Source organism: Colias croceus, chromosome 18 (genome assembly GCF_905220415.1).
Source record: "Colias croceus chromosome 18, ilColCroc2.1".
NCBI lineage: Eukaryota > Metazoa > Arthropoda > Insecta > Lepidoptera > Pieridae > Colias > Colias croceus.
In genome coordinates, this window is record NC_059554.1 from 6,053,583 (window position 1) to 6,077,078 (window position 23,496).

Consider the following 23,496-nt stretch of genomic DNA (forward strand, 5'->3'; position numbering starts at 1 on the left):
TTTTTTCTATAAAGCAACATCATATATAAAATAAAAACAAACCTTGCTGCTATTGGTCAGAAATATCGACATTTTTTCAACACGAAGATGTAAATAAGTAGGTATTTAGGTAATCACATTTTTTACTAAGAGTTTTTATCGGGAGTTGATTGGGAAATATTAATTTATCTTGAATGCAATCGATTACTCTTTATATGTCTTGTTATAGGCATAATGTTGAACCATTCTGTTATAGGCTTCATTTTTGGCATGAACAGTTTTTCATGATTTTTAGCGGCCTGGTTATCTTTTGGAGCAACAAAAACAATTTTTCGCCTATTGTTGACCAGTATGGTCAGCTCTTGGTTCTTTATATTTTGCTAAGAAAGACTTGCTTTTTTGTGCTTATACCCAATGACCTATTATACTAGTAGACGCGGCATACGCCAACATCATTGCACTAAAAAACAGCGTAATTAATACATACCTACTTACTAACGCATTATCACCAATACAGTTGTTCTCTCTTTCACTCTCACGCACGAGACATAATACATGTCTCACTCATGTACTTCGTAATAACAACTGCCGATTAAAATACAAAAAGAACGTCCAGCCACGACGCTGAATGGTGCGTGACTAAGTGAAACTCGGGCACTTACCTGAGTTTTTTCTTGCCAAAATAGAGAGCGGGTAACGTATCTAGCTCTTTTATATATCATAGCTTATACCTAATTTAACAAACCATATAAGCCGTCTAAGTCCTATTCCAACACCAACAATGCATCTCGAATCAACATCAACTTCAGTCAGTCATTTCCTTGAACCTCCTTCGCCCAAATTAGTAGATTTAATAACTAAAATGCAACAGCAAATAAGCCCAGCTTTTGGCAAACATTTAATATGGCCTTCTGATTCTCCGTTAAAAAAGAAGACTGAACGCTTGCCCTTTGCTACAACTTCCAAGAAATGGCAAGACTACTGGGTGTCGAAGGAAAAAGAGAAAGAAGAAAAGATTGTATGGTACGTAGGTATAGTCATTAAGGATTAATAACAGTATTGTAAGAATGATTTATAACATTTAATAAAATAAACTTCAATATAAATACAGACTTTTTTTATTTATTAAACAAAACTAATATTCGAAGAAGGACATTTTGTCCATTTTGAAAATGGTCAACTTTTAGAGCAATGATGGTCAGATATTGGTGATCAGTGGTCAGGTATTGGTACTTTTAGCAGAAGTAACTTTCAGAGTAGTTTTCATAAAACCTTTAAAGGTTATCAAATTGATACTAAGAACAATAGTTGCAGTGACTATTCAATTATCTGTGTCCCAAAAATAACATTGAACGTAAAACAAATAACCCGTTTTTTATATATAGCTAAAGATAAAACCGCTTAAATGGTCAACTAGTGGTACATCAACCCTATATAATATATACGGACTCAGTTTGAAGCCAATTAAGCATTGGGAATGTGTTATCGCATTGTCACTAAAAAATTGAGTTTTTTCTATACCTATAAAGCTATATTAGGTATATACTGGGTATAAACGTTAATGCACTACACACTGGCTACACTATCCTAAATTGAACTACTAAATCTCAAGTTCATTTAGAAATAAGTCTAAACATCTGATCAGTGTCTTAATTTTAGAAACAAAATTATAAAATGAAGAATAAGACTGTTTTAGAACCAGAAATTAACTACAATAATTAAAGATCGTTTTACAAATTATTAAATCTCATAGACTCCTAGAAACAATATATCCTTCAGAAACAATATATTATGTACTTATATCCGCCCATTTCCTTTCCTGTGGGATATGTCGTATTCTGGGTCTTCAGCTACCTACATATCAAATTTCATTGTAATCGGTACAGTAGTATTTGCGCGAAAGAGTAACAAACATCCATCCATCCTAACAAACTTTCGCATTTACAATAGTAGGATAGGATAATGTGCTTATTAAAAAAAGACAAAAATTGTGTTGTTATAAATTTATTTTACATTTAGTCACTTATACTAATATACTTATAGGTATTTAGATTGTTGCATCCTAATGAATAGGCTCTGGTTGTTGAGTCAACAACAAACCAAATCTCTTTTTAATAGTGATCCTTTGTCTTGAATATTTATCCTCAGGAGAGAAACGAGCTGCAAAAGCAAAAAACAATTAGTTGGACCAAATAATAGGCAAAATAACAATAATGATAATATTTTTCTTGTTTTTTCATAATTATATTTATGATTAACATTGTACTTCTTTACATACAAATCGTGTCACTAGTTCCAATTATATTCCATGTATTATATATTATTTTTGTGAAGTGTATGCTTCATTTCATAATGTCATCTCATCGAGAGGTAACAACTAACAATACAAAGTGTGAATTACTTCCTATTTTGACATAAAATTTAATTCATACCTGGATGTGCAGACAATGTAGGTTTTCCGCTAGGATCAATAGTCTGAAATATTAAATTTATTTAAGATGTTATTCTAAAAAATCCTACTTTCAGGTAGTGTTATGGCTAAGCATATAAAAAAAAATAACACGGTTCACGCTTTATGCATTTTTATTGTTAAAGAAAAAGAAATTTGAATGATAACCAGGATCTAAACACGAAACGAAGTTAAAGACTATCTTTTTCATACATTTGGGTAATGTTTCTAAATTACAGGAAGTTAACCACAAAAGGTAAACACGTGATTCTTACCGCTAATGTGTATTGTCGGTCTCCATTCTCGTTTAAAAAGTATCTCAAATACATTTTTAATTGTCTAATCAATTAATATCCAAGCAAAATAACAAGTTAATTATAATTCGGATTCGGAATCAACACTCGAAGATTAGCAGCAGATTATCGTACACAAATGTACATGTGAGTATTGACAAATGACAAGTGACAAATGACAATTGACAAACACAGAGCCACAGAATATTATATACATTTTTGAATTTAAATTAAATAGCAGCCTAACATAAATTTAAAATATGTACAGGACATTTACACGCTCATTTTTCAATAAATTTATCCCATATTGTTTGGCCATGGTCAGCTAGTTAGATGGAGACAAGTGGGGAACAAGAACGCTCTCACTCGAGCTGTTTTGTCGCCATAGTGCACAAAAACGGGGGTACTAAGGAGCCCTAAGAGCAATTAACCTATAGAGTACTTGTATCGAGCGTATACAATTTACATATATTTGTTTCTCTCTATCTAAAGAAAACGTCGTATGAAAGAATGGGCTGCATATTTGATTCGATGTCCCCGAATTTCATTATTTTTTGCTGTTTAGTCGATAGCTGGTAGTGGATTTTCTTAACAAACTGCTTTTCTTTTCCAACTAAAATGCGTAGTTTTTGTGAAAATCGAAATTGAAAATGATATTTTTCAAGGTTATTTTTGTACTAAAAACGCAACTTTAAGTAAAATCTTAAGCCATTATAGTATCAAAATGTCTAAATATCCCACTCACACGCATTATTTTTAAATATATTCATGTACCTATTACTTTATTTACATATTACAATTTTTTTTGTTAAAATATTATTTTAACAATTTATTATAGCCAAAAATCGTTCCAATAATTTGTATTTACAACAATACAACAAGCCACAGATAAGTTAATATGACGCAGATCACAGATTAGCAATACAAATATACTAGCTTATCATAGAGTATAAATGATACATTTTAATGTTATTTTTATATCTCACTTTGCTTCAGTTTTTAAAAACGATTAACTTTTACTTTTTTTAGTATTCAAATAGGTAGCGAGGAGCGAAGCGACGAGCGTGTTAGGTTAACTCTTGAACTGCCGCACGAGCCGAGCGAGCGAAGCGAGCGTGCCGCGGCAGCGGCCGGCGAGTGCCAGAAGCGACCTTAGGGCGATTCCCACTCAAAAAAAAAAAAACTACTTAGGTTTAAACAACTTGTTTGTATTTTATTTATGTATCGTAAAATTATTTTTATTATCAAATGCTTTCTAAGTTAAAATTATTTTTGACAAATTCATTTTAAAAATCAATTTCTAATTATGTTTAATATTTACAATCGTGAACGCGTCATATAACATTTATTATCTATGGCATGTCGTCAGTCGTAAATACGTGGTAAATACAAACTTAAATTTTTGGCTATATACCTTTTCAGGTAGTTAATATAATTTTAGAAATTGTTATATATATATATATATATATATATATAAATTAATAATCCGGAAATCTATTTAAAAATATTGCCAATATACATATACAATGGTATAAAAGTGTCGTTTTTAGTACAAAAATAACCTTAAAAAAATTATTTTCATTTTCGATTTTCACAAAAACTACGCATTTTAGTTGGAAAAGAAAAGCAGTTTGTTATGAAAAGTCACTACCCTCTACCTATTTTACAACTCTAAACAATAAAATTCGGGGACATTGTTTCAAATATTTAACCAAAGAATGAGACAGCTATAGACAACAAGCTACGTTTCAACATAGTCATGGCACCATTTTTACTATAGGTACGTATTTAGATAGATAGAAGGTGATAGTGATGGGATGTGCTTCAATCGATAAAATCGTGAATGTATTTTGCATTTACGGTTTCGTGAAATAATAAATAATAAAAAAACAAAACTTATAATTAATTTCAGTTGAATACATTATTTGTTTAATCCTACGTATATAATAAATGCGAAATTATGTGAGAAGGGATGTTACTCTTTCACTGCGGAACCGATTACAATGAAATTTTGTACATACACACATAGGTTAGGTTTTATCCCGGAAATCCCACGTGAACGGGAACTGTGCAGGATTTTCTTTAAAAACGCGGGCGGAAAGTTAGTACATTATAAAAGAAATTTTAAAACTTGAAATGTAATTTAAAATAAAGAAGGAAATGATGATAAAGTTAAAGGAGTGAGGAGAAAGGCACAGTCAGCATGAAGGAATCATGCAGCATTTTAACAAGTTAATAAAAGGGCAGTCTTAATGAAAACATTTTCCTAACATCCTACTAATAAATCGAAAGTTTGTGAGGATTGATGTTTGTTACTCTTTCACGCGAATACTACTAAACCGATTAAAATGAAATTTGGAAAAATTACTTTCGATCCCGTAAATCCAACAGGAATGGGAACTATGCGGGTTTTTCTTTGAAAACGCATGTATTTCAATAGTAGTTTCTCATCTATGAGAACTGTCATTTAATCAACCGTTTAATTTTCACATAGTTACACATTTAAAGTAGGTAACTTATGTGTAAAAAATTTCAAAATAAAAATTCACTCTCTTTAATCAAATGTATTTATTATCTACAGGAACAAAAAAAAACGTAAGCGTAAGATTGCACAATTCTTCTAGAGTATCCATCTTGATAACACGTAGGCTCGAAATGCAGTGAACACAATATTGCAAATTGTGGCGGCGTCCAATCAACTCATGTCTCACGTTTTATACCCATTTTTTATTTAGCTGAGGAAATCTAAAACAAAATGAATTTATTAATAATCTGAAAGAGAAATTAATAAACAACAAACGAAAACTAAAACACATAGGGCAAATAAAACAACCACGTGGTATGTTTTATTTTCCTGCGGTAAAAAATTTACATCTATTATTTGCAACAACAACTACATATAAATCTGATTTATGAAACAAAATAAATAAATCAACGTTAATATGAAATAGATTTTTTGTCATAAATCGATAATATATGCTAGATGTGTTACAACACTACGGTGGTAAACAAAATGCCAAACGTGATATTATTGTGACGTTTTTTAAAAATTATTTCATTATTTTATATTCCACAACCCCATAAAGTGGGTAAATGTTACAGTTACAACATAAAATTACAAAAAAGCGCTTGATAAAACCTTCAAATAGGTTTAAAACATAAATATTTATCAATTTGCTGAAAATCACTTACCGATGGAAAGATATTTTTACATTGTTTTTATCCAAAACTCCCATTCGACTAGTGATAGCCGGTTGCTAAACATACAATAGTTATTTTAGCACACTGACAAATAAAAAGAAACACTGTACACTTTATATTTTCTAAATATTTCGTTAAAAACACTTGACGCACTGAGCCCACCAGCTGGTTGGAAAACAAACTGACTGCCGGCGCGCTACGTTTGAAGACAGTGTAGATACTCTATCGCTATCTCAATCTGGCTTATGCTGTTATTGACTAAGAGTAAGTAGATTAGAAAATATTATGTATTTTGTTCTGTCTTAATATAAGAACTCTATAGGTTAATTGCTCTTAGAAGGAGCCTGTTACTTCTATTGGTTACATACAAACACCATAAAAAACATACAAACAGATCTTATGAGCGTAAAAAAAAAACCGTGGCCTTTTCCGTGGCACAGAAATACAAATACAAATAGATTATATTCATGATTTGGTACATTATAAAAAATCTGTCATCTGACATCTGTGTTGTTGACAAACATTTGACTTTTGAAAATTTTCTCGGGTTTCAATTTCAAATGACTCAAATCAAATGTCAAATGGTTATCTGATTTCGTATTTTCGTATCGTTTATAAAGAAATTGATAAAAATATTTTTGTTTGAGACTGTTTGATAATAGTTTAAATTGAATATTGTTTGATTTTGGGTTTATGGGACTCGAGCTTTTTGTGCTTTGTTTACAGTCCTGTAGTTATTGATCTGCAATCTGAACTGACTGAATATGACTAATCTTCCTCCTAGAAAATTTTCTACGTCTAGTAAAACTTCTAAGCAAGATGCATCTCCGTTACAAATACTTTTACAAATGGGTTTTCCAAAAAACCGAGCGTAAGTTAAAAATTTTATAAAAAAAAAAATATTTAGGTATAAAATATTTTTTTATTAATGAAGGGTTTCTGTTTTATTTGATTTAATAGGTAAATTTTAAAAGCAAAACTAAACAATAGTATCAATATTGGATATAGGATGTCTCTGTGTTTGCTCCGAAAAGAAACAAAGGGCTCATTTTTTTTTATCATATCAATTTAAAAACATTCCTTACTTTCGTGGCCATCAATATAAACTCTAATACTGTTTAAATAAGTATATCTACATAAGTTTTCTGAAGTAAATACATAGTATTAAGCATGAGCAATATGCAAAAAGCATTGAATGATGTCCTGTTGTCAGCTTATCACTGTTTATTTACAGAATTTTTGTACACTAGAAATTTTGGTAAATATAAGTTATCTAGTGGGTCTTTAAATTAATTAATATAGATTAAAAAGAAAAAACTAAAAATCATGGTTAAACTGGATTTTTATCTTAAGGTGTTGTTATACATACAAATATAGAGGATAAGCTAATAAAAGTGTGTTAAAAGAAACTATTTCAATTAATTATTAAATTTCAGTTTAAAAGCACTAGCTGCAACTGGTAACCGCAGTGTACAACTAGCTTCAGATTGGCTACTCACACATGTGAATGACACCTTCATAGATACAGAACAACCAAGGGAATACATATTTTACGCTACCCCCACTGGCCCTTTGCTAAGTCAGTTACATGCATTCTGGGAGAAGTCTAAGGCCATTGGTAGTTGGAATGGGGCCCATAATTTTCCACCCCACATAACACTTGTCTCGTTTTTTAAGGTGAATTAACAGAATCATACTCATTAGTGTACTTTTTATACAATACTTTATTTATAAAATATGTTGATTGAGTGTTTTTAGTTCTTAACATTGACTATTACCTCTATTGTAAATTACAAACAACAGACCAGAAAAACTATAATATTAATCATCGTCATCTTGGTAGGCTGCAGATGAAGCATCACTTCAGCTTGCAAAAGCAGTGAAGCAAGTGGTAGAAATGGTGGGGGATCCACCAGCATGTCAGCTTAAACTTGAACCATATATATCACATAATTTTATGGGCCTCTTTATATCTGAAGAACATGCTGATTACTTAAAGAAAATGGCTATGCAATTTGTGAAAGAAGTATCTTCAATATGTAAGTTAAATTTGGATAAATAGAAAGTGTTCATCTCATCAGTCTTGATTAATACAAGTAGTTACTTTATTTCAATACTAGCTTCCGCCCGCGACTCCGTCCGCGCGGATGTCGGTCTTCGCGTGGATGGTTTATTTATATCCATTTTGAGTACCTCTGACAATAACATCTTATAAATATCTATTGGACCCAATTCCCAAATACGGCTAGGCCTATAATAATACGCAACGTGTGTTCGCGGTTCTACGGAACAACATCTATGGATAAAACTGAAAAATTAAGATTATTTTTTTTCTACGTATTTTTCCAGGATAAAAAGTATCCTATTTTACGCCCAGGATAATAAGGTATAATTATACCAAGTTTCATCGAAATCGAACCGCTAGTTTTCACGTGATGCCTTCACATACAGACAGACAGACAGACAGACAGACAAAAATTTTTTTAATCACATATTTGGGTTTGGTATCGATCCAGTAACACCCCCTGCTATTTATTTTTTCAATATTTTCAATGTACAGAATTGACCCTTCTACAGATTTATTATATGTACTAGCTTCCGCCCGCGACTCCGTCCGCGCGGATGTCGGTCTTCGCGTGGATGGTTTATTTCTCCATTTTGAGTACCTCTGACAATAAAATCTTATAAATATCTATTGGACCCAATTCCCAAATACGGCTAGGCCTATAATAATACGCAACGTGTGTTCGCGGTTCTACGGAACAACGTCTATGGACAAAACTGAAAAAATTAAGATTAATTTTTTTTCTACGTATTTTTCCAGGATAAAAAGTATCCTATTTTACGCCCAGGATAATAAGGTATAATTATACCAAGTTTCATCGAAATCGAACCGCTAGTTTTCACGTGATGCCTTCACATACAGACAGACAGACAGACAGACAGACAGACAAAAATTTTTTTAATCACATATTTGGGTTTGGTATCGATCCAGTAACACCCCCTGCTATTTATTTTTTCAATATTTTCAATGTACAGAATTGACCCTTCTACAGATTTATTATATGTATAGATATTATATGATACTTTCATTCTATCAAAATGTATGAATCTTAATTAAACATTTGTAATTAGCCCTAAATTCCTATATTCATTCTACTAATATTTTATTCAAAAAGGACAAAATAAATATTTCAAAATGAAGTTTGGGCCGATTATGTCCTCTATTACTAATGACTTCTATATTACTCTGGCTTCTTGCAACATGTGAATTACTTTTCCTTGATCCTATTGTCAGTATATTAGTACATAGATTAACAACAAGCTTATTAATTATACAGTGGGTGTAAAAGTGGATACTTATGAACATTTGGATGCGTTGGGTGCTTGCTTTCCGTGGTGCACAATGCCTCAGGAGAAGGATATATGTAAGAGTTGTAGCTCGGATAGCATGCATGATATGTGGATATTAATGCTCGATTTTTTTATTTTTTATTACTACAATATATTTATTTTATATTTTTAGTTTGCAATGTCAATAGTATTAGTTGGATGCTGATGTAAGGTATGCTATTTTTATGTTTTTTTTTTTGCTTTTTTTCATAGATTTGATGCCAGTATTATTTTTTTGTGCTAATGTTTTCATTTTTCTAAGTCTATCATCTATATCTTTCAACTCACCTCTAACCATTTTCGTATACCTATTTACCAATTTAGAAACATGTACATATGTTTTTGATGACATTTTTATACTGATTATTATTATTATCTAATTCCTTTAAAATGTATTGTAGCAACTAATCTGGAAGCCCATGTAAAGTCTCTACACATAACATTAGCATACCATTTTGAGGAATCAGAGTATGATGCATTAAAGGCCCTTGTTGAGGAGCTGAAACCTGATCCTCTTACAAGTTGGGAACTAAGACTATATTCCAGAGATCCCCGTTTTGCTAATCATCAGGTATGTCTTCTTCTTATACCCAATTAAATTTAAATAAGATGATTCAAATTTTCGGGCGTGATCAATATCTATACTCGTACCAAATTAAATATTGTTTCAATTAAATATTTTTATTAAAAAATACTAGACTGCATCAGTAGATCCATAGTAAAAAAGAGAAGTACGTTATCTTCGAACAAAGGTACATCGCGCCGGTTGTATGTACGCGGAGCCCTTGGCCACGCCCCCCGTTCATGTACGTACGCACGCACACAAACTACAAAGCCGCGTGGTTCCTACTTTGGTACCGGTCTCGTGACGGCCCCGCTATTGCTGTTAGCGGGCGGTGTTTGTTTAAACAATTACTTAATTAAAATATCAATGTGACAAGTGACAACTCTGCGTCTCGCGTGTTTAGGTCCTAAATGCTGGGAATTGGCCTACTTCTCTCTTTTTACTATGGTAGAGCTGTAAAAATGTTATTTAAAAAAAAAAAAACTAATTACACCAGTAACATTTAATGGTTCAATAAAAAATAATTTTATAGGGTGCTAAACTAATATTTATTGTTTACGTAGTTCGATTCCGGATATTCTATTGAAATTATATTCACGTGGCGCTCGTTTTCATCAAAAAACTTTTTTGAGTGTTGATGTTAAAATGTCTTAATAAACTGAACAGTAGAAAGAAACACTAATAAATTAAATAATGCTGTATTAAATGTTAAAGTAATTTTTATTGTACTTGATAACATACAATATACTATTGCATTGGAGAAGCGAGAGACGGCTCCGAAGGTCATTGCTACAATTTAACTCAAACTACTCCGATAAGATACCAATCAAAAAAATTATTTTACATTAGAAAGCAAATCTTAAGCTCAGCAGGAGGTAGCCAGGAGAAGTTGCTAGTATTAAAAAAAAGCATGTGTGTCGAGCACACGTGTCAGAATTGAAACTTCTTTAGCAAGATTCAATTCAAGATTCATGACCTTGAAATTTTACTATCAAGTTATTATTTGTGAGCATTTTTATTTACAGATATTTAAATTATGTCAATTATTTTATCAGGTACATAAAGTAACACAAAGTTATGTACCGGAAGCCAATGACGAATTGGAGCTGGTACTCGGCGATTATATTTACATTGAAGAAAAACAATTTGACAGTTCTCCCGACGGCTGGGTGCACGGCACTTCTTGGCTGACAGGTAATGTATTATCTTTGCCATTTATAATCGAAATATGACGTCTATAATTAGTTGATCACAATGAGTTTCATCGGGAAATGTTTGAAAACGTATAGACTATTAGGTTAGTATTACATGTGTTACATAATAATCGTAATATTATGTATGTAATTACACAATTTAATTGCTTTTTTTACAATGTTATCGTGTTATGATAGGTGCGCTGACGTCATTTGAAATTCTGCTTTTAACGGACTCTCTCAGTTATAGCTTGAGTGTTGTGGATGTTTAATATATGATCTATGTGTTAGGCATGGGTCGTCGACGCATTTTTCATCAACGAGACTAGACCGTTAAATGTCGTTCATCAACTAGTCGATCAACTAGTTAAAATCTTCGACTAGTCGATGTGTAAACTGAAACGAATTGACAACGATTGACACGGTCGACCGACGCGCGACGGTATTGGTAATCGAACGTTCGTTACCTTGAACTGAGGTCTACACTCTACATGTAAAATTCCACATTCTTACCACGAAGTTATTACGAATTATAGATTTTCAAAGAATTCAATGTCAGGGTTGTCTCTAGTAAAGAAAAAAGTTGTGTGGTTTTATGAAACCACGGTAAAAGTGAAACTTTTTTTCACACTATAGACATTTAACTAAAAATTATCGTATTTGTACGATAATTATCGTACGTATCGTGCGTCACGCAACATGCGCTACACAGACCAATAAGTTTGAGACGATGTAATAAAAGTTTCACTTTAAAAGTCAAAGCTATTTTTTAACAATTATATATAATTATATCACCTATCTATTATCAAGTTTTTGTTTATGATTTAACTTGTCGTTTTAAGTCGTTAGTTATAGTCGATATATTAACATTATTCAATATATTATTATAGGTAGGTAATCCTTATGATATGTAATAAATTAACTGAATAAAAAAAATATCTTAGATTTTTAAGACAATTCAATAATATAAATTTATAAATTTATATTAAATTATTATTTAATTCAATAATATCAAATTAATACAAATCAATCTCCTTTTTTTTCAATATTTCGAGCATTGATCATAGTAATCTCATTAAAAGTCAAACGGAATTAACGGTAAAAATATTGAACTATCAACTCGCGACGCGTCGCGTCGCAAGTTGATAGTTAATACAAACGTGTCGACTGACGAGCCGTCTACGACGAGTCGTTTAACCGTCTACGGTGGACTATTATACGGCCACGTCGAAGAGTTAACCGTCGCGGACGCGTTGACGAGCGTTTCGACTCTTTTGTTTAGTCGTTGAATTCAACTAGTGCGTTGGTGAGCGATGGACTAGTCGAATCGTTGAATGTACATAGACGGTTAATTTAACTAGTCCGTTGATTCAACGCCCATGCCTACTATGTGTATGTTTGTCGGTAACTAGTATGCATCAACGATATTATATCAGAGACATTATCTCATTTGCAAGTACTTTACTATAATTATAAAGCATGTCCGAGGAACGTTATTGTAATTTGATATGTTTACACAACATCTCTAGACTCTATCTAAATTCAAGAACCTTGAGTTACAGCTAACAGTTTTAAAATGTGCATGTATTTAGTGCATGATGACATTTACTATCATAATAATAGATACCTAGTACCTACCCAAAAAATCTGAATCACACGGATTAAATTAAAAGTAAAGATAAATTGTATATCGATCCTAATAATTATTAATCGTGTTTAAGTTTTGATTACGTATTTTTATCGTTATGAAAATATGTAATAAGAATGACTGGCGATTTGTAACCTCAGCCTTATCTTTGAAACTTGGTCTATGAGCTGTATTGTTTGTGTGGCAATGCAATCGAAGGTGAAGGTCACATTTTTATATTGGTAGTGAATAGTTTATCAATACATACCTACTGTACATATTCAATCTTATAGGTGTTTTGTTGACATTAAAATTGCTTATCTGATAAGATCCTTCAAGGAATAACCTATTGTTTTTAAGTATTCTCCGTCCCTTTTATTGATTTCAAAAACAGGTAGAGCCTTCAATTCATAAATAAATATACCTACAATTACGATTTTTAATCTGCTCTGTAAATATTCTAGGGAAAGTATAATAGATATTAATGTCGTGGCCAGATAGGGATATATTCTATACTATCTTTGCGCCCGTGGCTTCGCGCGACTTACTCTTTCATATGCAGTCTAGGAGATTTTTTTTATCTAAATTCTGTCGAATTCCGGTATTAAAACTATCTTTTTACCAAATTTGATTCGAATCGCTTCAGCGTTTTATGCCCGGTTCCTATATTCAACGGATCGTCATAGTATCAAAGCTACTATCCGTTTTTCTAGAACTAACTACGAGTCGTTATTACCGTTCCACAATTTTATTTCTTGACGTGCTATCGACGGACATCCGTTGGTCATAAAAATACCGAGCCCTCTTCACTCACAGATGTGCGTTTCGTTATAAGCCAAATTGAAATTAAAATAACACAAAATTCAGGACAAAATAAGTTAAATATACAGCCGAATTATAAACTTTAAGAATAAAGTTTCTTATTAATAAAGAACTAATACTAAAGAACTATATATTTGTAGACATCTGCGTGATAATTTTCCTTCTAAACAACCTAATGCGTTACACAGAAAGCAAAAACGGAACGTTTTTCTCGCGCACGCGTGCATTGCTTGTCAGTTGTCAAATTATTGTCATTCATTGTTGATTGATGATTCATTGTCAAGTTTTATAATTAAAGAATAACAATACAACGACCACTGTTTATATATTTATTAAAAATGGATATTACGCCGGTAAGTACGCCTTTATATTTCTTCTTTAAAATCGTCTGCCGCTTACTTTTTGCTTCGGACACTTTTAAAGTCAAACATATATTTCTGTTACAGAAATCGAAGAAGGCTATGAGTAAAGACGAGATTGCTCAATTATTATAACCAGTAAGGAGACTAATGCTTCTACGAATAAATTAAAGGATGAATGTTGGACTTCGTTGACCAACACATTTAATGCAAAAATTGGTCAAATACCTACCAGGAAAACTTTTTATTTTCAGCCAAAAAATTCAAACATAATAAGGATGATGGACAAATATTATTAAGTAATAATTGAAATACTGAACACACAATAATTGAAATACTGAACACACAATAACTAATTAATTTTTGTATATTATTAAGCAATATATCTAGACATACGGTAGAAAAAGAATTTGTTAGGTAGTGCTAAATGTAAATCTTATGTAAAAAATGTATTTAGTTCAGAGAGCCTATTACAGCGTTAAGGAATATAATATAGAAGATGATAATCGATGGAGGGTTGTCGTGTAAGAATCACAGGACAGTTCTTTGGCATATATTATGTAGTTACATATTACTATGTAAAATTAAACTGTAATAAAGAAATAAAACTTTTATTCCATTTTATTATGTACTTTTATTTATTTTTTATTATTTACAATACAATGTTTAAAAAATTGATTTCTACATTGCAAACATAGACATACATATAAATATACTAGTGGTCCGCCCCGGCTTCGCCCTTGAAATACTGAACACACAATAACTAATTAATTTTTGTATATTATTAAGCAATATATCTAGACACACGGTAGAAAAAGAATTTGTTAGTGCTAAATGTAAATCTTATGTAAAAAATGTATTTAGTTCAGAGAGCCTATTACAGCGTTAAGGAATATAATATAGAAGATGATAATCGATGGAGGGTTGTCGTGTAAGAATCACAGGACAGTTCTTTGGCATATATTATGTAGTTACATATTACTATGTAAAATTAAACTGTAATAAAGAAATAAAACTTTTATTCCATTTTATTATGTACTTTTATTTATTTTTTATTATTTACAATACAATGTTTAAAAAATTGATTTCTACATTGCAAACATAGACATACATATAAATATACTAGTGGTCCGCCCCGGCTTCGCCCTTGAAATACTGAACACACAATAACTAATTAATTTTTGTATATTATTAAGCAATATATCTAGACACACGGTAGAAAAAGAATTTGTTAGTGCTAAATGTAAATCTTATGTAAAAAATGTATTTAGTTCAGAGAGCCTATTACAGCGTTAAGGAATATAATATAGAAGATGATAATCGATGGAGGGTTGTCGCGTAAGAATCACAGGACAGTTCTTTGGCATATATTATGTAGTTACATATTACTATGTAAAATTAAACATAGTTATAAAGAAATAAAACTTTTATTCCATTTTATTATGTACTTTTATTTATTTTTTATTATTTACAATACAATGTTTAAAAAATTGATTTCTACATTGCAAACATAGACATATATATATACTAGTGGTCCGCCCCGGCTTCGCCCTTGGTACATGTTTATGTTTTCTTTCCATAATAACCATCCTCGTACTTCAAGGAACATTATAAAAAAATAATTATCGAAATCGGTCCACCCGTTCACGCGTGATGCCGTGACCAAGGGAAATAGGTCTGCCACTGATATCGATATATTGTGCCTAAAGCATAGAACCTCAGCGTCAACAGTAATTGATGTTATGGAGATACCCCATGATTCCTGAAATGACAACATAAATTAGGTATGTAATAAGGTTAGACATGTTTGGTATAATATTAATGCCTCCATTAAGAGCGCTTATTCAATTTAACGCAAGTCAAAATCTCCGCGATCTATTACGATAGATCGCGGCTTGCGCTATCCTTTTACTATGAACAGCATAGGTCCACAGGAGAGCGCCGAGCAACATGTCCTCTCTCTGGAAAGGCTCGCTGCCGACTGATTTTAATCGGGTCGCGCGCAGTGTTTTATAGTACTTTAAAAAAAATTGTAGAAAAATAATAGAGGTACCTTAGTTGATTTTTTAAATTTTATCTTATAAGTAAGACGTTCTTTTATTGCAATATGTATAAATTACATTCAACTAAGTCAAATATCTTGGTGAAAATAATTATTTTGTCGACTATAATTTCTAAAAAAATTCACATTGTTCGGATTTTAATTTCGTAAGTTAGGAGTCCAAAATAAAAAAATCTTTTAACTAACTATTTTAATAAGGATTTTTGCAGTTAATTAAAAAAAATTGTGTGTTAGATCTGTCAGCAATTTCAGATATTTTTAGCTTCGAAATTGACACTAAAAGTGAAATCAAGTAATCATCGGCTCAGTTATCTTGATGGTATTCACAAATACTGTATTAATTGAAAAAAACTCTTAACTAACTATATAGACAATAAAATTTCCTAAAATTATTAGTAATTCATATGTTTGTAAGATAAGTGGTTGATGGACAATCTGGTTTGAAAAATCACATATTTGAGCCAAACAGCGCACGGACCGAGTACACGGCCTTAAACTAACCTGGCTCCTTTTATTCGTACGTCTGGATAAATTTCAAGAAGTAATTGTTCAACAGATTCTTTATCAAGTCGAAATCTCAATTGAAATTCGTGAGAATCCAGGGTCGCAAAAAAATCCACTCCTTCTCTATAATATATACTTTTTCACGCCCACTATCTTCTTCCGAAATTCGATATAATATTAAACACTTCTCTATCACTATCTGAACTCCAAATTTCGATATTGAAGCGGAAACAATGAAATAGTAAGAATTTAACCGCCCGAAATCGACGGGTAAACAAAATGCTATACGAATAGTAACTTTGACAGCATAATGACGTTAAAAATATTTATAGGAACGCGATAAACTGTCTTTTCCATACAATATGCTTACCGTTCGTTAATAGTAACCCTCCCATCCGTCAGTAGGAAGCCGTCGGTAAGTTGCTTGACGAGACGTTTTTTATAGGAACGATTTTCGCTTACGCTTGGTTAATTATACTACTATTCGTAACTAAAACGGATCGTTTTTCAAATATAGGAACCGGGCATTAGTAGTAAAAAGAACAACCAAACAAAACTTAGCTTCGCGTTTATAATATTAGTAGAAATTAATTGGCGTTCGAATTTTAACAATAATTAGAAAGAAATATTATTTACAATAACAGCCAACAAAATAGGTAAATAATTTGTAATCAATCGACATAAAACTAAAATCTTTTAGGCTCTTCATCAAGAAGACAAAAAAAATTGCATGTGCTCTTATTGTTTTAAGAACGAGATAAGATAACGTTACCTAGAATTATTTTTTAATATAATGACTAAGGCTTTGACGAAAACACTTAATAAGATATAAACTCGCATAGGTGTGAGTGGTTACTTGCCGGCTGTGTACACGCAACGCACGGCGGAGTCGGACGCATGGACGCTACACAGAGCCATATCGCTGGGAACTAATTTAGGTACGTAATTTTTTAAACTTATCTATTGAACGATTCAAATGAATGATATTTTTATTTACGAAGTGTAAGTGAAAGATACGAATGGATTTTTTGTATATTTAAAAAAAAATAACTGCTTATTTTTAAAAGATTATTTTGTAGACATTAGTGACTCGGCGTCAGACCGAACTCTGTAACTTGAGTAAGCACATTTGTTTTTGAAGTGAAACTTCTTTAGGTGCATTGAGAGTAAAATTTAATGGTCGCGTCATGGCAATACCGCCACGTCATGGAATAAAGTGACGATTTTGGTATCTTTGAATCTTGCCATAGAAGTTTCGCTTCTGACACGTGTACTCAATTACAGTTAATTTAATTTTCAATGAAAATCATGTCTTCAGATATTACAAAAAAAAAAATTAATTTTATTAGCCTTAGCATATGTTATTGTAACAATCAATTCAAACAACTATTTAGGTATTTATACGTCATTTTAATTGCAATATTTATCTTATTTATCTTTAATTTGCATAAATTTCGAGAATTTAATGAAAAACTCATAAGGTAAGTACTAAATATTATACAATATGAATCATTGTTATCTATTATCTCTTTAATTATGTAGTTCATTAGTTATTACTAAAAACATAATTAAGTAATTGATGAAACCACTATTGGTATTTAAATGTTAAAGCCGGTTTCATCGCTTCTTGATAATGATAATTTATAGTATTTTAGATCTGTGACTTAAATTTTTATACATAACATAGGTACTTATTCAGAATTTGTGAAATTGATTATATGTATATTTGGCGGGCTGAAGTGGCCGATGGACCCCTTGGGACTTTGGGAGTCCCTGCTTCTTGATATTACCATATTATGTTTAACTTATGTATTTTTAATAAAAACGAGAAATATATAAGTACTAGTGGTTCGCCCCGGCTTCGCCCGTGGTACCTACATGTTTAAACTATCCTATCTCTCAAGTTGGATCGAACTGCACATGGTGTGCGAATTTTATTATAATCGGTTAAGTGGTTTAGGAGTCCATTGAGGACAAACATTGTGACACGAGATTTATATATATTAAGATAAAATACACTAATATCAGCAAGTTGGTAAAGCTAGTAGCCTTTAGAATATTAAGTTCCGCCATAAATGTTTATAAATAAGAATTAGGTTCACAGTGATCTCATTCATAATTAATATTAATATAATTTAATATACATATATGTAATTATATTATAAAGAGGAAAGGTTTGTATGTATTTATAGTTTTCACTCATAAACTACTGAACCGATTATAATGAAATTTAGCACACATATAGAGGGTAACTTGAATTAGCACATAGGATAGGTTTTATCCTGGAAATCCCACGGGAACGGGTTTCCCTTTGAAAATGCGGGCGTAGACGCGGGCGAAAAGCTAGTAATTAATAAAACTCCTTTCGACGTAAAACAACATGACAATATAATTATGGAAAGTATTCCGATGTTCTTTATATTTTATGTTCACGCTTTATATCTTACAGTTGCAAAATTATCAAAAATGGTTTAAATTTCTTAGAAAAAGATAGGTTCTACTTTTTAGTTCCTGTTATGTGATAAATCTCATTGTTATCGTCACTCGGTCACAGACGCAATATTTGGTAAGATTTTACGATTACAGACAGACTCTTAAAATAGTTACTCTTTCTGTTTACGTTTATCTGTACTAATATCAAAATTGTTGTACACTTGATTTAACTCAATCTTTAATATTACAATACCAATCTTATATAGTCTGTTGTCATTTTAATGTTATTTATTAAAAACTAACAACACTTCCAGTTTAAGTTCTGATAAACCTTACATACAATAAAGGTATGTCTTTGTCTCGGATCGAACTATCGCTATACACATAATGCTTGCAATGTAATGCGACACAATCACAAATACACCAAAGTATTGAAGCAAAACATGCCTATCGGCTATCAATCAAATATTATTATTCCGTTCATCGCTATCAAAATGCCTCCCAACCTTAGGCAGTTGTAATAGCGCCGTATTTGCAAGGGGTCGTTTGATATACACAATACGCATCACTCATTAAGTCATTAGCACAAACGATGTCTACTGACCGTTTGTTATTCCTGTGTTTATACTTGATCATTTATAATACAGGAACTGATTCAAAGTCTGAGTCGGACTCGACGGATATTGAGATGGCGGCCTACCCCCATGAAGATTCGCCCGAACTGGGTCACGAAAAGTCGGAGGAGACATACAAAGATTGGGAAACATACTGGAAAACAGTCAAACTTGATAAAACCGAGGGCATATTAAACGTTACACAAGGTGTGTGCAAGCATATTCTATATTTCATTGAGTTATTAGGGGTGTTTTGTTTTTATTTGCAAATCGTATAACCGTATAATTTTTCCAAAAAGGTGTTGATTGGAAATCCGACACTGCATGCAATAATGGTGACTCAAAAACGCATGGAGATTGCAAGGTTGGTTTTTTGTTTATTTTATAGTTTATTTTTGTAGATAGTTTTATTTATAGTGCTCTGTAGTGAGGCATGCCATTTGCCTAATTGAAAATATAGCTGTGGTTTGAAAATGAACATTCATATTTATTTTAATGTACCTTACAAATCGTTTACACTAAATTTTTAAATTATTAATGAATCTTTTTAATTTAAGGACGTAAAATCAACGAATGGCACAAACAAGGACCGTCGTTGGGTATTTGCGATGCGGCACGGCGAAAGAGTTGATCTCACTTATGGTGTTTGGGTGCCTTTTTGTTTCGACAACAATGGGAAATATGTCAGAAAAGACTTAAATATGCCGGAAAAGTTGGGTGAACGGTAAGTTGGCTCTGATATTTCTTATTTTGAAATTTCAGTTATTAAACCTTTCGTATGTTTGTGGGTTTGCTTGTCCTTTTTTCACGTCATGACGGAGCTATTTTTTCTGTCTAGATAAAGGTAGGCTACAAATCGATATAGGCTACTTTATACCACGGTTAAACACTTTAATCATTCATACGAGAGGATCCATTTTGATGTATAACTATTTGTATTACACGAAAGCAATAACTCAGCCCCCGGAATCACAGACACAATAGAAAATCTATTGTGTCGTGGTCAGATCGGGCCGCTCGGGGCTCAATGGGTTAATAGGACACTTGGCATAAGCTTGATAAGGCACCATTTAGGCGAATGGCACACTGACCCGCATCGACATCGCAATCGACAACAAAACCTAACTATCACGTAGAATGCGTAAATAAGTCGCACAATAAATTAAATTCTTCGTCACACGATGATGAAGATCTGCAACGCGCGTTTGTTGTGGGCAGTGCGCCAAGGTTTGCATTAGCGGGCTATGGCGAATGTTTGTGTTAACGCGATGGGAGCACACGAAAAATCAGTTCACCCAATTGTCTAATTTCGCGTATTTACACAAAAACATCGCGTATTTCAGACAACCCGTCAACTCGACATGAATCTCGCACGCTAATGATGTCCCAATCATACTGTTAATTTCATTTGACCACGCGGACGTAACCGCGGCTTACAGTTGTCGAATTATAATCGATGAATCGTTTTGGTGCGCGTTACAGCGTGGGCGGCAAGGAGTCGTACGCGCTGGACACGCCGCTGACGCGCGTGGGCCGGCTGCAGGGGCAGCTGGTGGGCGAGGGGCTGCGCGCGGCCGGCGTGCCCGTGCGCCACGTGTACGCGTCCGCCGCGCTGCGCTCCGTCGAGACCGCGCACGCGCTGCTGCTTGGTGAGTCACACACACACACGCACACACACACACACACACACGCACACACACGCACACACACACACACACGCACACACACACACACACACGCACACACACACACAAACACACACACACATACGCGCCGGTCACGCACACACGCACTCACACAAACACACACGAACGCTAACTACACGCACGTACACACGCATAAAAGCACCCACGTTCACCGACACATACGCGGTTAGCACGCTCGCGTGGTTAACAATAGGGTAAAAAGTGTATTTGGTACAAAAATACTAAAATTTAATCCTACAACGTAGCACATACGTTTTATGGTTTCTAGATTTCAGTCCAAATAAATCAATGCAGACTAAAAACGGCTAAAAATACATTTTACTAGAGAGACTTAGAAACTAAATAAATATATAACCATTTATGTTACATTTCCAGGTCTGCAAGCAGATCCATCAGTGAAAATAAGAGTGGAAACTGGCTTATTTGAATACAAGATGTGGCATCTCGCTAAAGGAATGGCTCCGTTTATGACTCCTCCGGAAATGCATAAGGCTGGACTAAATGTAGATTTGAAGTAAGTATTGCACTTTGCATAATAAATCAGTATGTAACATCGTTATTTTTGTATTCTATGTTCTTTAATAATAATCTTTTTATTTCCTTTTCCAGCTACAAACCCTATGTCGACTTGGAATTGAACACACCAGAAACATTAGACGACTTCTTCAAAAGAAATCAATATGTGATGCATTCAGCTGTGAAAGATACAGAAGCAGAAGGTACAATATATTTTTGTTTGTAACCTTTATTTTATTTTTGTCAAGAAGTTAATTCTATTCAATTTTTTTCGTGTTCAATCATGTGCACATTAAAATTAGACACCAATAAAAATCGACGACTTCCGATAACATTAAAATAACACCTTTTTTTATTACAGGTGGCAACATTATATTCATTGGGCACGCGGCAACACTAGATGTCATGGTGTTGTCCATGAAGCGGCTGGCGGAGGGTAAATCATACAAGGATGACGTCACCTACCAAACAAGCCCTAATTTACTGCGGATTCCATACTGTGCCCTCGCCGCCATGAAGTCCAACCCGTGGGAGATTGTCTCACCCCCCTGTCCACCGTCGATAAACTCTAGTTCTGGAAGGTACAATTGGAAAATGCTTTTGGACCTTTAAAATGGATGTTTGTATCGTTATTACCAGGATTATGTTGTCAATTTACGGAAATGTATTGTTACTAAAATTATTTGGATACATTCATATAAGTTGTGTTTAAAGATTTGTTATTTTCCTCGCGACAACACACCTAAATTAGTGTGGCAATGTTTTACTTCTAATTTCGATGTTAAAACAAAAGTTAACTGTAGACTATAAGGCTATCGTCTTTATAAAGACTGCATATTTTGCTATATTATTGTAATTGCACCAATATAAGTTCAAATTGTTAGGTTTAATTTAGTTTAAGCTTAGTTTATTATAAACTTTGTATAACGTTCACTTTGGTATAAGACGAAGTAATCATGTTCCAATATACATAAAGTTTTAAGGTTATTGTATCAGCCATTCTGATTTATTATAATATCTAGTCATATATCAAATCACTTCATATAGAATTCACTAACAGCCCCCCTAGCCAAGTGGCTTTCTGTTAGCGTAGCTTTCAATAGAATAGACTACGAATGTATGAGATTGACGTAAGCTGTAGACAAACGTATCTACAGCTTACGTCAATCTCATACATTCGTAGTCTATTCTATTGAACGCTATGCTAACAGAAAGCCACTTGGCTAGGGGGGCTGACCTATCAAACTGCACGTAGAACAATTTACTTATTACATAAATAAGAAAATCAATTGAATGTATGCTAGAAAATATGTCACATACTTAACAAAATTCTATTAGACAGGTATTGAATTTTTTTAACTATATGTAACTATAACTATCTTCGTTACTGTATTATATAGTCATATTTTATCAGTTTTATGTTACAATCAGAGACAATCATTTAAAATTATGTGATGTGATATTATATTTATGCTTTTTTGTAATGATACTATTAACTTTATAGTTCATACCTTAAATTGTATTAAATAAAACACTTATGTTTATAATTTATATTGAATTTTAATTCAATAAAGTTTATTTTTTCTTATAAATTGTTTTATTTATAACCCTTAAAAGGTAAACCTTATGAATAACAACAATAGTTTCATAATAATTACAGAAAAAGAAAACCTTATCCAGGATACAATGTATGACTAGTAACTTCAACTTGATACACATAGAAGATAAAAAAATAACGTGAAAACATTTTAAACTTCTTCGAGAAGCACTTTTGAAACGT

General features: G+C 32.6%; 2 protein-coding genes and 1 long non-coding RNA gene across 4 annotated transcripts; 1 reads left to right on the plus strand and 2 right to left on the minus strand.

The window, feature by feature from the left end:
• Positions 1–1,967: 1,967 nt before the first annotated feature.
• LOC123699705 (H/ACA ribonucleoprotein complex subunit 3) lies at positions 1,968–2,883 on the minus strand. Its single transcript, XM_045646720.1, has 3 exons — positions 2,704–2,883; positions 2,412–2,454; positions 1,968–2,139 (listed from the first exon to the last, which is right to left on the minus strand). Exons 1-3 carry the CDS (start codon positions 2,755–2,757, stop codon positions 2,042–2,044), a joined length of 195 nt encoding a protein of 64 aa, XP_045502676.1. The 5' UTR covers positions 2,758–2,883; the 3' UTR covers positions 1,968–2,041.
• Positions 2,884–3,234: 351 nt separating this feature from the next.
• Positions 3,235–3,830, minus strand: LOC123699742. The gene is made up of 2 exons (XR_006752556.1): positions 3,467–3,830; positions 3,235–3,334 (listed from the first exon to the last, which is right to left on the minus strand). It is a non-coding gene; the product is annotated as an uncharacterized LOC123699742 (long non-coding RNA).
• Positions 3,831–6,505: 2,675 nt separating this feature from the next.
• On the plus strand, positions 6,506–22,775 carry LOC123699770 (protein UBASH3A homolog). Of its 2 annotated transcripts, XM_045646790.1 has the most exons (14): positions 6,506–6,793; positions 7,359–7,599; positions 7,766–7,961; positions 9,264–9,350; positions 9,717–9,886; positions 10,936–11,074; positions 17,290–17,385; positions 19,528–19,701; positions 19,794–19,858; positions 20,052–20,218; positions 20,977–21,143; positions 21,576–21,714; positions 21,810–21,919; positions 22,078–22,775. In XM_045646790.1, exons 1-14 carry the CDS (start codon positions 6,687–6,689, stop codon positions 22,326–22,328), a joined length of 2,109 nt encoding a protein of 702 aa, XP_045502746.1. In that variant the 5' UTR covers positions 6,506–6,686; the 3' UTR covers positions 22,329–22,775. The 2 variants fall into 2 exon arrangements, with proteins under 2 accessions (XP_045502746.1, XP_045502747.1); XM_045646791.1 differs by lacking the exon at positions 9,264–9,350.
• The last annotated feature ends 721 nt before the right edge of the window (positions 22,776–23,496 follow it).